Here is a 15062-nt window from a genome sequence, read left to right as displayed (position 1 = left end):
GGATGGAACATGCATGTAAGAACAGAATAATAGGGAGCAATGGATGAACAGACAAAGTGGGATAAAGGAAAACCAGTGGGACAACAATAAATGGATGCTCCACAGCACAAGGAGAGGAATTGTGGAAAAGGGTGTGAACAGGGTCTCAGTTGGAATAGCAACAGGAGAGATGGGAGAAGCGCAGTAGTGTAAATGGGAGAGACCATGAGGTGGCATTGCATAGTTGATTTGCAATCTTGTGGGAAGGGCTCGAGACAACGGACCAGGAAAGACAGTTAGACAGGTGAGAGAAGAGGGAGAATGAATGAAGGAAAGGAACTGAGCCTTGAGTTTAACCTTGGGAGGAGAATAAGGAAAGGGTTTCTCACACAACGTGGGGGACAAATATGCCGGTAGGATCTTGATGGTACCTTTCACAAAATGTAGGCCATTGTGTGCCGGTACCCTGCGCAAATTCCATATTACTGCTTGAACCAACCTGTGGCTCAAAGACCACTCCTGTAACACCCCCTCCCGTCACACACACCTCATATGGCTGGAACGGGATGACCGCATTAACATGCTTCCTACTCCGACTGCACCTCAAACAAACTTCCCAGGACGTGGGAGTTGATTTTCCTCTCCCATCGAGTTGTACGGCAATGTTTGGTAGTTTTGTCCTGTTTTACCTCCAATTTCATTTTGATTTTTAATTTATAACTTGAATCTCATTTTCAGTTTTGGTTATTTTCTATGAGTTGAGGGTTGTCCCAATGAAAGGCATAAAACAACAATAACAATAAATGCAGTGCAGCTTTGATAATGATTCATCCAGGAATCTATTTGCTTAGTTTTTACTTTGTAATCTAGAACAATAATAACAACAAAGACAATATCATGGTTAAAACGATGGCAGTGGAGGTGGAGCAGCTAATGGAACCTGGACATGAGTGCGATTGTTGATTTTTTTTTTTTTTTAGGATTTTGACCTGGGAACATCCTCTTCCTGTTCTTCTTAATGATGTCTCCCTCTCTTGCTCACATTCTGCTTCCTCCCACAGAAAGACATCTACTTTGTTTCGGCCGAGCTGGGTGCCACGGACTCCAACTCTCAGAACGTTTCCCCCTCTCCGACATTCCCAAACTCGCCACAAACTCCTACTCCTGATGATGAGCGTTCGCCTCCACCGACCACGCCATTGGCCACACCAGAAACCGGTATTGGATTATTGTAACATAATCTTCCAGCAACATCATCTGTGCACACTCTCCTCTTAGCTGTCTAGCCTGGGTTTGAATCCAGATCAAGCTATAAACTCTCATCCTGGTGTTTCGTAAGCACAGTGAGGCATCGATGTGTGAGCCGTCCCTCGGTTGGATGTAAGACTGGGTATCCCATCTTCTGCCAATATTTGTTGGTGGACGTTAAAGATCCCTCGGTGTCCTTCACGAAGAGTAGGCGAGCTATCGCCGGCACCATGAACAAATTACAAATTCCTGCCATAATCTACAGAGAGCACTGCACCAGTGCTAAAGGGTTCTAAAGGGTCATTCGAAAGGGTAATTCCAAGGGGTCATTCTAAAGGGTTCTAAAGGGTCATTCTAAAGGGTAATTCCAAGGGGTAATTCTAAAGGGTTCTAAATGGTAATTCTAAAGGGTTATAAAGGCTAATTATAAAGGGTAATTCCAAGGGGTAATTATAAAGGGTAATTATAAAGTGTTCTAAATGGTTCTAAATGGTAATTCTAAAGGGTTCTAAAAGGTAATTCTAAAGGGTTCTAAAAGGTAATTCTAAAGGGTTCTAAAGGGTCATTATTGTAAAGGGTAATTCCAAGGGGTAATTATAAAGGGTAATTATAAAGTGTTCTAAAGGGTTCTAAATGGTAATTCTAAAGGGTTCTAAAAGGTAATTCTAAAGGGTTCTAAAAGGTAATTCTAAAGGGTTCTAAAAGGTAATTCTAAAGGGTTCTAAAGGGTCATTGTAAAGGGTAATTCCAAGGGGTAATTATAAAGGGTAATTATAAAGTGTTCTAAAGGGTTCTAAATGGTAATTCTAAAGGGTTCTAAAAGGTAATTCTAAAGGGTTCTAAAAGGAAATTCTAAAGGGTTATAAAAGGTAATTCTAAAGGGTTCTAAAGGGTCATTCTAAAGGGTAATTCCAAGGGGTAATTCTAAAGGGTTATAAAGGCTAATTCCAAGGGGTAATTATAAAGGGTTATAAAGGCTAATTCTAAAGGCTAATTCCAAGGGGTAATTATAAAGGGTTATAAAGGCTAATTCTAAAGGGTTATAAAGGCTAATTCCAAGGGGTAATTATAAAGGGTTATAAAGGCTAATTCTAAAGGCTAATTCCAAGGGGTAATTATAAAGGGTAATTATAAAGTGTTCTAAATGGTTCTAAATGGTCATTCTAAAGGGTTCTAAAAGGTAATTCTAAAGGGTTCTAAAAGGTAATTCTAAAGGGTTCTAAAGGGTCATTATTGTAAAGGGTAATTCCAAGGGGTAATTATAAAGGGTAATTATAAAGTGTTCTAAATGGTAATTCTAAAGGGTTCTAAAAGGTAATTCTAAAGGGTTCTAAAAGGTAATTCTAAAGGGTAATTCCAAGGGGTAATTATAAAGGGTTATAAAGGCTAATTCTAAAGGCTAATTCCAAGGGGTAATTATAAAGGGTAATTATAAAGTGTTCTAAATGGTTCTAAATGGTCATTCTAAAGGGTTCTAAAAGGTAATTCTAAAGGGTTCTAAAAGGTAATTCTAAAGGGTTCTAAAGGGTCATTCTAAAGGGTAATTCCAAGGGGTAATTCTAAAGGGTTATAAAGGCTAATTCCAAGGGGTAATTATAAAGGGTTATAAAGGCTAATTCTAAAGGGTTCTAAATGGTCATTCTAAAGGGTTCTAAAAGGTAATTCTAAAGGGTTCTAAAAGGTAATTCTAAAGGGTTATAAAGGCTAATTCCAAGGGGTAATTATAAAGGGTTATAAAGGCTAATTCTAAAGGCTAATTCCAAGGGGTAATTATAAAGGGTAATTATAAAGTGTTCTAAATGGTTCTAAATGGTCATTCTAAAGGGTTCTAAAAGGTAATTCTAAAGGGTTCTAAAAGGTAATTCTAAAGGGTTCTAAAGGGTCATTATTGTAAAGGGTAATTCCAAGGGGTAATTATAAAGGGTAATTATAAAGTGTTCTAAATGGTAATTCTAAAGGGTTCTAAAAGGTAATTCTAAAGGGTTCTAAAAGGTAATTCTAAAGGGTTCTAAAAGGTAATTCTAAAGGGTTCTAAAAGGTAATTCTAAAGGCTAATTCTAATCTAAAGTTATAAAGGCCAAAACCATCATCTAAACTCTAAAGGGTAATTCTAATGGGCTTTCGAGGGTAATTCTAAAGAGTTCTAAAGGGTAATTATAACGGGTTCTAAAGCGTAATTTAAAAGGGTAATTCTAAAGGGCTTCGTTTGTTTCTCGGCTTTGCCTATTTCATATAAGAAATGTCAAAATGAACCGCTTCCTTCGGACACAGGTGCGACTTTTTTATCCAAATAATTTTTTCCCATTTTGTCTTGTCCATTTTCGTGTTTTACGGCTATAATCGTCGTGAGCCATTGGATGCTCCCGAGTCGACGCTAGCCATTTCAAGTGTACGATAGGGTGGCATTACCGAATGGATGCTGGTTTTGATCTCTGGACATTATAGAGTAAAAGTGATAGCTCAAACTATAAAAATAAACCCAGGCCTATTCAAATTGGCAGCAAACACCAAGATTATTGAATTATAATTTACTAGCAATTGAAATTAATTGGATTAATTAATTGCAGTAATTGAAACAGTCGATTAGCCTCTGCCATGTTTTCTGTTGGACCAGTTGCCATGTGATGCTATGACCTCCCCTATGACTTTTAATACGAAATGCTTGAGTGTGCATCCCAATGCCCTGAGGGCATTGATTCAATCACTCTGTGGTCACTGCTTATTATAACCACACCAGGCTGGTCGAGCAGATTACTTCCCCTGAAGGTCATCTCCAAAGAGAGCCAGTTGAGTTCTCAAGTGACAATATGATAGCAACATGTTGATTATTCTTAGACTTCCTTGGTTTGGGATCTGAATCCATATACAGTATCCGTATTCAGTCATATTTGAATCCACAACCTCCTGCAGGCTTGCCTATTCTACTTACCATGAGGCCACCACCATATTTTCAGGACTTTGGCTTCCATGGATGCATTTAATAAATGAGCAATCCATTTTGGTGATACCTCTTGTGACCATAGTTGATTGATGGTGGCTGGAGTTTTCTTCGGTGTTGTTGACCTGGTAAACTCCCCTGGGGAAGACCTTCATCAAATTAGCTGCTTCTTTCGGGCAGAGCTAAGCTGTGATACTGGGATTCTGTCATTTTGGGGCCATTTACTGCATGAATCATTATCCTGCATGATTTGTTGCTAACATGTTGGGAAGAGAATGAAACAAATACTTTATGAATGAACAATTGCCATCTTTATTTATTTTTTGTGTGTAAGACGGAAGTTTCCTTGCCCACTTGTTGGAATGACTAATGTCTGGTCACGGCATGCAGGTGAATCACGACCACAGCATATTTACAAGATTCCTCTAAGCAGTCTAGTTGGGAGCAGCATAGAAAGACCTCTTAGATCCCCAAAGGCTTGCAGGAAAGTGGCTGCCACCTCAGTGGGTGCGGCGGTTGGCTCTGGAGGAACGACATCCGGGAGCCATGGGGGTACTGCGAGCTTACCTCCAACACGAATGGAAATCAGCGAGATCGCAACCAGGACACGGCGTGAACTCCTGGGTGAGACTTGCTCCTCTTTGACATTAACAATTCGTGTTTTGTATTTTGTCCTGTACAATAAATACGGTTTCAAAAGGTAAGGAAATACCATTTGCTATGTCTACATACACGGTTGATTCCCATTAATACAAACACCATAAGATGAATTTGGTAAATCAAACGGTGTTTGGTGGGACCAAACCATCCGGCAAAAACTAAAACCACCCATCAAAACCAAAACCACCCATCAAAACCAAAACCACCCAGCAAAACCAAAAGCACCCATCAAAACCAAAACCACCCAGCAAAACCAAAAGCACCCATCAAAACCACCCAGAAGAACCAAAACCACCCATCAAAACCACCCAGAAGAACCAAAACCACCCATCAAAACCAAAACCACCCATCAAAACGACCCAGCAGAACCAAAACCACCCATCAAAACCAAAACCACCCATCAAAACCACCCAGCAGAACCAAAACCAGCCATCAAAACCAAAACCACCCATCAAAACCACCCAGCAGAACCAAAACCACCCAGCAAAACCAAAACCACCCAGCAGAACCAAAACCACCCAGCAGAACCAAAACAACCCAGCAAAACTAAAACCACCCATCAAAACCAAAACGACCCAGCAAAACTAAAACCACCCATCAAAACCAAAACGACCCAGCAAAACTAAAACCACCCATCAAAACCAAAACGACCCAGCAAAACTAAAACCACCCATCAAAACCAAAACAACCCAGCAAAACTAAAACCACCCATCAAAACCAAAACGACCCAGCAAAACCAAAACCACCCATCAAAACCAAAACGACCCAGCAAAACCAAAACCACCCATCAAAACCAAAACAGCCCAGCAAAACCAAAACCATCGAGCAAAACTAAAACAACCCAGCAAAACCAAAACCATCGAGCAAAACCAAAACAACCCAGAAAAACCAAAACCATCCAGCAAAACCAAAATCATCGAGCAAAACCAAAACTATCCAGCAAAACCAAAACCACCCATCAAAACCAAAACGACCCAGCAAAACTAAAACCACCCATCAAAACCAAAACAACCCAGCAAAACTAAAACCACCCATCAAAACCAAAACGACCCAGCAAAACCAAAACCACCCATCAAAACCAAAACGACCCAGCAAAACCAAAACCACCCATCAAAACCAAAACAGCCCAGCAAAACCAAAACCATCGAGCAAAACTAAAACAACCCAGCAAAACCAAAACCATCGAGCAAAACCAAAACAACCCAGAAAAACCAAAACCATCCAGCAAAACCAAAATCATCGAGCAAAACCAAAACTATCCAGCAAAACCAAAACCATCCAGCAAAACCAAAACCACCCAGCAAAACTAAAACAACCCAGCAAAACCAAAACCATCGAGCAAAACCAAAACAACCCAGCAAAACTAAAACCACCCATCAAAACCACCCAGCAGAACCAAAACCATCCAGCAAAACCAAAACCACCCAGCAAAACCAAAACCATCTAGCAAAACCAAAACCATCTAGCAAAACCAAAACCATCTAGCAAAACTAAAACAACCCAGCAAAACCAAAACCATCGAGCAAAACCAAAACTATCCAGCAAAACCAAAACCAGCTAGCAAAACCAAAACCATCTAGCAAAACCAAAACCATCTAGCAAAACTAAAACAACCCAGCAAAACCAAAACCATCTAGCAAAACCAAAACCATCTAGCAAAACCAAAACCATCTAGCAAAACCAAAACCATCTAGCAAAACCAAAACCATCTAGCAAAACCAAAACCATCTAGCAAAACCAAAACTATCCAGCAAAACCAAAACCATCAAGCAAAACCAAAACCATCGAGCAAAACCAAAACTATCCAGCAAAACCAAAACCATCTGGCAAAACAAAAACCATCTAGCAAAACAAAAACCATCTAGCAAAACCAAAACCATCTAGCAAAACCATCTAGCAAAACCAAAACCATCTAGCAAAACCATCTAGCAAAACCAAAACCATCTAGCAAAACCAAAACCATCTAGCAAAACCAAAACCATCTAGCAAAACCAAAACCATCTAGCAAAACCAAAACCATCTGGCAAAACAAAAACCATCTAGCAAAACAAAAACCATCTAGCAAAACCAAAACCATCTAGCAAAACCATCTAGCAAAACCAAAACCATCTAGCAAAACCATCTATCCAGCAAAAGCAAACCATCTATCTAGCAAAACTATCCAGCAAAACCAAAACAACGCTGCAAAACCAAAACCATCTAGCAAAACCAAAACCATCTAGCAAAACCAAAACCATCTAGCAAAACCAAAACCATCAAGCAAAACCAAAACCATCTAGCAAAACCAAAACCATCTAGCAAAACCAAAACCATCTAGCAAAACCAAAACTATCCAGCAAAACCAAAACCATCTAGCAAAACCAAAACCATCTAGCAAAACCAAAACCATCTAGCAAGCAAAGCCAAAACCATCTAGCAAAACAAAAACCATCTAGCAAAACCAAAACCATCGAGCAAAACCAAAACCATCTAGCAAAACCAAAACCATCTAGCAAAACCAAAACCATCTAGCAAAACCAAAACCATCTAGCAAAACCAAAACCATCTAGCAAAACCAAAACCATCTAGCAAAACCAAAACCATCTAGCAAAACCAAAACCATCTAGCAAAACCAAAACCATCTAGCAAAACCAAAACCATCTAGCAAAACCAAAACCATCTAGCAAAACCAAAACCATCTAGCAAAACCAAAACCATCTAGCAAAACCAAAACCATCTCGCAAAACCAAAACCATCTCGCAAAACCAAAACCATCTAGCAAAACCAAAACCATCTAGCAAAACCAAAACCATCCAGCAAAACCAAAACCATCGAGCAAAACCAAAACTATCCAGCAAAACCAAAACAACGCTGCAAAACCAAAACCATCGAGCAAAACCAAAACAACCCAGCAAAACCAAAACCATCTAGCAAAACCAAAACCATCGAACAAAACCAAAACTATCCAGCAAAACCAAAACCATCCAGCAAAACCAAAACCATCTAGCAAAACCAAAACCATCCAGCAAAACCAAAACCATCGAGCAAAACCAAAACTATCCAGCAAAACCAAAACCATCTAGCAAAACCAAAACCATCTAGCAAAACCAAAACTATCCAGAAAAACCAAAACCATCGTGCAAAACCAAAACCATCGAGCAAAACCAAAACTATCCAGCAAAACCAAAACCATCGAGCAAAACCAAAACTATCCAGCAAAACCAAAACCAGCTCGCAAAACCAAAACCATCTAGCAAAACCAAAACCATCCAGCAAAACCAAAACCATCTAGCAAAACCAAAACTATCCAGCAAAACCAAAACCATCTAGCAAAACCAAAACCATCCAGCAAAACCAAAACCATCGAGCAAAACCAAAACTATCCAGCAAAACCAAAACAACGCTGCAAAACCAAAACCATCGAGCAAAACCAAAACAACCCAGCAAAACCAAAACCATCCAGCAAAACCAAAACCACCCAGCAAAACTAAAACAACCCAGCAAAACCAAAACCATCGAGCAAAACCAAAACCATCAGGCAAAACCAAAACCATCGAGCAAAACCAAAACTATCCAGCAAAACCAAAACCATCGACCAAAACCAAAACTATCCAGCAAAACCAAAACAACCCAGCAAAACCAAAACCATCCAGCAAAACCAAAACAACCCAGCAAAACCAAAACCATCTAGCAAAACCAAAACCGTCGAGCAAAACCAAAACTATCCAGCAAAACCAAAACCATCCAGCAAAACCAAAACCACCCAGCAAAACTAAAACAACCCAGCAAAACCAAAACCATCGAGCAAAACCAAAACAACCCAGCAAAACTAAAACCACCCATCAAAACCAAAACCATCCAGCAAAACCACCCATCAAAACCACCCAGCAGAACCAAAACCATCAAACCATCAAAACCAAAACCATCTAGCAAAACCAAAACAACCCAGCAAAGCCAAAACCATCGAGCAAAACCAAAACTATCCAGCAAAACCAAAACCATCCAGCAAAACCAAAACCACCCAGCAGAACCAAAACCATCCAGCAAAACCAAAACCACCCAGCAAAACTAAAACAACCCAGCAAAACCAAAACCATCCAGCAAAACCAAAACCATCCAGCAAAACCAAAACCATCCAGCAAAACCAAAACTATCCAGCAAAACCAAAACCATCCAGCAAAACTAAAACAACCCAGCAAAACCAAAACTATCCAGCAAAACCAAAACCATCCAGCAAAACCAAAACCACCCAGCAAAACTAAAACAACCCAGCAAAACCAAAACCATCGAGCAAAACCAAAACAACCCAGCAAAACTAAAACCACCCATCAAAACCAAAACCATCCACCAAAACCACCCAGCAGAACCAAAACCATCCAGCAAAACCAAAACCACCCAGCAAAACTGGGTTTTGCTGCAATTTTGCTGCAAAACAGCAAATTATGTATTTTTGTCTTTGTTTTACGTACTTTGTCAAAGCGTCTTTGGGTTTCTTGAAATGCGCTATACAAAATAAATGTATTATTATTATTATTATTGAAACTAAAACAACCCAGCAAAACCAAAACCATCTAGCAAAACCAAAACTATCCAGTAAAACCAAAACCATCTCGCAAAACCAAAACCATCTAGCAAAACCAAAACCATCTAGCAAAACCAAAACTATCCAGCAAAACCAAAACCATCGAGCAAAACCAAAACAACCCAGCAAAACCAAAACCATCCAGCAAAACCAAAACCACCCAGCAAAACTAAAACAACCCAGCAAAACCAAAACCATCGAGCAAAACCAAAACCATCAGGCAAAACCAAAACCATCGAGCAAAACCAAAACTATCCAGCAAAACCAAAACCATCGACCAAAACCAAAACTATCCAGCAAAACCAAAACAACCCAGCAAAACCAAAACCATCCAGCAAAACCAAAACAACCCAGCAAAACCAAAACCATCTAGCAAAACCAAAACCGTCGAGCAAAACCAAAACTATCCAGCAAAACCAAAACCATCCAGCAAAACCAAAACCACCCAGCAAAACTAAAACAACCCAGCAAAACCAAAACCATCGAGCAAAACCAAAACAACCCAGCAAAACTAAAACCACCCATCAAAACCAAAACCATCCAGCAAAACCACCCATCAAAACCACCCAGCAGAACCAAAACCATCAAACCATCAAAACCAAAACCATCTAGCAAAACCAAAACAACCCAGCAAAGCCAAAACCATCGAGCAAAACCAAAACTATCCAGCAAAACCAAAACCATCCAGCAAAACCAAAACCACCCAGCAGAACCAAAACCATCCAGCAAAACCAAAACCACCCAGCAAAACTAAAACAACCCAGCAAAACCAAAACCATCCAGCAAAACCAAAACCATCCAGCAAAACCAAAACCATCCAGCAAAACCAAAACTATCCAGCAAAACCAAAACCATCCAGCAAAACTAAAACAACCCAGCAAAACCAAAACTATCCAGCAAAACCAAAACCATCCAGCAAAACCAAAACCACCCAGCAAAACTAAAACAACCCAGCAAAACCAAAACCATCGAGCAAAACCAAAACAACCCAGCAAAACTAAAACCACCCATCAAAACCAAAACCATCCACCAAAACCACCCAGCAGAACCAAAACCATCCAGCAAAACCAAAACCACCCAGCAAAACTGGGTTTTGCTGCAATTTTGCTGCAAAACAGCAAATTATGTATTTTTGTCTTTGTTTTACGTACTTTGTCAAAGCGTCTTTGGGTTTCTTGAAATGCGCTATACAAAATAAATGTATTATTATTATTATTATTGAAACTAAAACAACCCAGCAAAACCAAAACCATCTAGCAAAACCAAAACTATCCAGTAAAACCAAAACCATCTCGCAAAACCAAAACCATCTAGCAAAACCAAAACCATCTAGCAAAACCAAAACTATCCAGCAAAACCAAAACCATCGAGCAAAACCAAAACAACCCAGCAAAACCAAAACCATCCAGCAAAACCAAAACCACCCAGCAAAACTAAAACAACCCAGCAAAACCAAAACCATCGAGCAAAACCAAAACCATCAGGCAAAACCAAAACCATCGAGCAAAACCAAAACTATCCAGCAAAACCAAAACCATCGACCAAAACCAAAACTATCCAGCAAAACCAAAACAACCCAGCAAAACCAAAACCATCCAGCAAAACCAAAACAACCCAGCAAAACCAAAACCATCTAGCAAAACCAAAACCGTCGAGCAAAACCAAAACTATCCAGCAAAACCAAAACCATCCAGCAAAACCAAAACCACCCAGCAAAACTAAAACAACCCAGCAAAACCAAAACCATCGAGCAAAACCAAAACAACCCAGCAAAACTAAAACCACCCATCAAAACCAAAACCATCCAGCAAAACCACCCATCAAAACCACCCAGCAGAACCAAAACCATCAAACCATCAAAACCAAAACCATCTAGCAAAACCAAAACAACCCAGCAAAGCCAAAACCATCGAGCAAAACCAAAACTATCCAGCAAAACCAAAACCATCCAGCAAAACCAAAACCACCCAGCAGAACCAAAACCATCCAGCAAAACCAAAACCACCCAGCAAAACTAAAACAACCCAGCAAAACCAAAACCATCCAGCAAAACCAAAACCATCCAGCAAAACCAAAACCATCCAGCAAAACCAAAACTATCCAGCAAAACCAAAACCATCCAGCAAAACTAAAACAACCCAGCAAAACCAAAACTATCCAGCAAAACCAAAACCATCCAGCAAAACCAAAACCACCCAGCAAAACTAAAACAACCCAGCAAAACCAAAACCATCGAGCAAAACCAAAACAACCCAGCAAAACTAAAACCACCCATCAAAACCAAAACCATCCACCAAAACCACCCAGCAGAACCAAAACCATCCAGCAAAACCAAAACCACCCAGCAAAACTGGGTTTTGCTGCAATTTTGCTGCAAAACAGCAAATTATGTATTTTTGTCTTTGTTTTACGTACTTTGTCAAAGCGTCTTTGGGTTTCTTGAAATGCGCTATACAAAATAAATGTATTATTATTATTATTATTGAAACTAAAACAACCCAGCAAAACCAAAACCATCTAGCAAAACCAAAACTATCCAGTAAAACCAAAACCATCTCGCAAAACCAAAACCATCTAGCAAAACCAAAACCATCTAGCAAAACCAAAACTATCCAGCAAAACCAAAACCATCGAGCAAAACCAAAACAACCCAGCAAAACCAAAACCATCCAGCAAAACCAAAACCACCCAGCAAAACTAAAACAACCCAGCAAAACCAAAACCATCGAGCAAAACCAAAACCATCAGGCAAAACCAAAACCATCGAGCAAAACCAAAACTATCCAGCAAAACCAAAACCATCGACCAAAACCAAAACCATCTAGCAAAACCAAAACCATCTAGCAAAACCAAAACCATCGAGCAAAACCAAAACCATCTAGCAAAACCAAAACAACCCAGCAAAGCCAAAACCATCGACCAAAACCAAAACCATCTAGCAAAACAAAAACCATCTAGCAAAACCAAAACCATCGAGCAAAACCAAAACCATCTAGCAAAACCAAAACCATCTAGCAAAACCAAAACCATCTAGCAAAACCAAAACCATCTAGCAAAACCAAAACCATCTAGCAAAACCAAAACCATCTAGCAAAACCAAAACCATCTAGCAAAACCAAAACCATCTAGCAAAACCAAAACCATCTAGCAAAACCAAAACTATCCAGCAAAACCAAAACCATCCAGCAAAACCAAAACCACCCAGCAAAACTAAAACAACCCAGCAAAACCAAAACCATCGAGCAAAACCAAAACAACCCAGCAAAACTAAAACCACCCATCAAAACCAAAACCATCCACCAAAACCACCCAGCAGAACCAAAACCATCCAGCAAAACCAAAACCACCCAGCAAAACTGGGTTTTGCTGCAATTTTGCTGCAAAACAGCAAATTATGTATTTTTGTCTTTGTTTTACGTACTTTGTCAAAGCGTCTTTGGGTTTCTTGAAATGCGCTATACAAAATAAATGTATTATTATTATTATTATTGAAACTAAAACAACCCAGCAAAACCAAAACCATCTAGCAAAACCAAAACTATCCAGTAAAACCAAAACCATCTCGCAAAACCAAAACCATCTAGCAAAACCAAAACCATCTAGCAAAACCAAAACTATCCAGCAAAACCAAAACCATCTAGCAAAACCAAAACTATCCAGCAAAACCAAAACCATCTAGCAAAACCAAAACAACCCAGCAAAACCAAAACCACTGTTTAATATGTTTAATGTTTTTTTCATGGCCTTGCATGTGTTCTTTAAGTTTGTTGAGACCAAAGTTGTTTCAACTTCTGATCTTCTCCAAGTCACTGGCATTTATTTTACTTCTATCGGACCAGAACTTTCTGGCTTTTCTGGAAGTCCCAACCTGCGGCACACCTGCCCTACCATGTCAACTCCACTTCACCTCTACGTGGAGTCAAATATTTCAAATGCATTCCCTCCAATGTGCCTATCTGTAGAAAGTCTCCTTTAGAATAATCCCTTTCACTTCAGATTCTGACCAGGCCAAGCCTGTTTGAAAGCTTTTACAAATGGCCCAATAAATCTGCTGTCGCAGCAGTTCTTCTCCCCACCAAGGGTTTTGGAAAGCAATAATGGCGTGATTTATTATTTTGGACTTTTTAATTTGTGCGATAAAAAGGCAGTGACTTAAATAAACAATTGCTTTATTCGTCTGCATTCTTATTCCAATAATTTTAACCTTTTTAACTGAACCCTTTTAACCCCTGGATTTTACACTTCACCCTGCGTGTTAGGCAGCAGACTTACTGATCACCCCCACACAGGAGTTACAGGCAAGGCAAGGGTCACGAAGGTTAATTTAAGGATTTGATTTCCTAGCCCTGAGGCAGGGAAACATTAGCCCAGTGTTGACATCACCAATTTGTATTTGAGGCTTATCAGGCATACAGCACGGCTTGGAGCAATACAGCATGAATGGCGCACAATGAAACATGGCCATGGTGGTTGCATTGTCCTTGCATCGCGGACAGTGAACCACACAATGTTATGATTGGCAAAGATAAACAGAATGAAGCCGACGAAGTCGCCGGAGGCATTATGTTTTCAAGTTGTCCGTCCGGCTGTCCGTCCATCCGTGATAGGTTTTTGTTACCGAGATAACTTGAGAACGGCTAAACGGATCTTGGTCAAACTTGGTGCAGGTATGTATAATGAGGTAAAGATTAACTGATTAGATTTTGGGGTCACGAGGTCAAAGGTCAGAGGTCATGTCAGGTAAAAAATGTGAACTTGTGAACAGCTGAAGGGATTTATATTTAAACTTGGTACAGGTATGTATAATGATGTAAACATGAACTGATTACATTTTGGAGTCAATAGGTCAAAGGTCAGAGGTCATGTCAGGTATAAATGTGCTAACTTGGGCACAGCTGAATGGATTTAAATCAAATTTGATACAAGTATTATAATGTAATAATGTGGGCGGAGGCATACCAGTCGACGTCTTGACGTCGCAGAGTGCCGTTCTAGTTCAAGTATATTGCTTGGTCTTGTGCGTTATTCTGTCTGTCTGTCTGTTTGTCGGTATGTCAATCACCTACAGGTTACAATTTTAAACCAAGCTTTACTAAACTTCACCAAATGGTAGAGTTGGTCATGAGGAAGACGCCTATTAATGTTGAGGTCAAAAGGTCAACATCAGCCAAAGGTCAACAACTTTGTCAAATTTCTAAAATCCTCAATTTTCATGCAATTGACTTGAAATTTGAAGAGGATTTACATATCAGGTCACTGAATTCAACCACCAATTATTTTGAGGTCAACATCGCCAAAAATGGCAACATAGGCCAAAGGTCAACTTATTTTAGGGATTTCGCAAGTATCGTGCTTGTCATGCTACTCCTACAGTTATGGCCCAATTACATCCAAACTTGCTACATTACATAGGATCAGCATGACCCCAATTAGTATATTGGTGATAGGGGTGTTTTTATCTTTGCTAGTGGTCTTAGTAGGGGGAGGGGAATGAGGTTGACTGTCAGTGATTGTCAATGACTGCTCCCATTGACTGTCACTGTCTTATCATTGGAAATGAGGTGGCAGGAGGCATCTAGTTTGCTATCCTCTTTTGCTGCAACACAGATATAAACTAGAATGGGACTCGGTAGGGTGCATACCTCCGCCAGGCTGAGCAGTTTCCGTTTTGTATCC

The 15062-nt window shown here is 39.8% G+C and overlaps 1 protein-coding gene across 1 annotated transcript in view; it reads left to right on the top strand.

Moving 5' to 3' along the window:
* Window positions 1–15062, top strand: part of GARNL3 (GTPase activating Rap/RanGAP domain like 3) — a 156175-nt gene that overhangs the window by 124154 nt on the left and 16959 nt on the right. The window contains exons 26-27 of the mRNA XM_068134047.2: window positions 1041–1197; window positions 4556–4789. Of these exons, the coding sequence (XP_067990148.2) occupies window positions 1041–1197; window positions 4556–4789 (391 nt within the window). The remainder of the gene's footprint in view (window positions 1–1040; window positions 1198–4555; window positions 4790–15062) is intronic.

The sequence above is a fragment of the Myxine glutinosa genome, chromosome 13 (assembly GCF_964187855.1).
Source record: "Myxine glutinosa chromosome 13, kmMyxGlut1.1, whole genome shotgun sequence".
In the NCBI taxonomy this organism is placed as follows: Eukaryota; Metazoa; Chordata; class Myxini; order Myxiniformes; family Myxinidae; genus Myxine; species Myxine glutinosa.
This window is presented reverse-complemented; position numbering and strand designations above follow the sequence as displayed.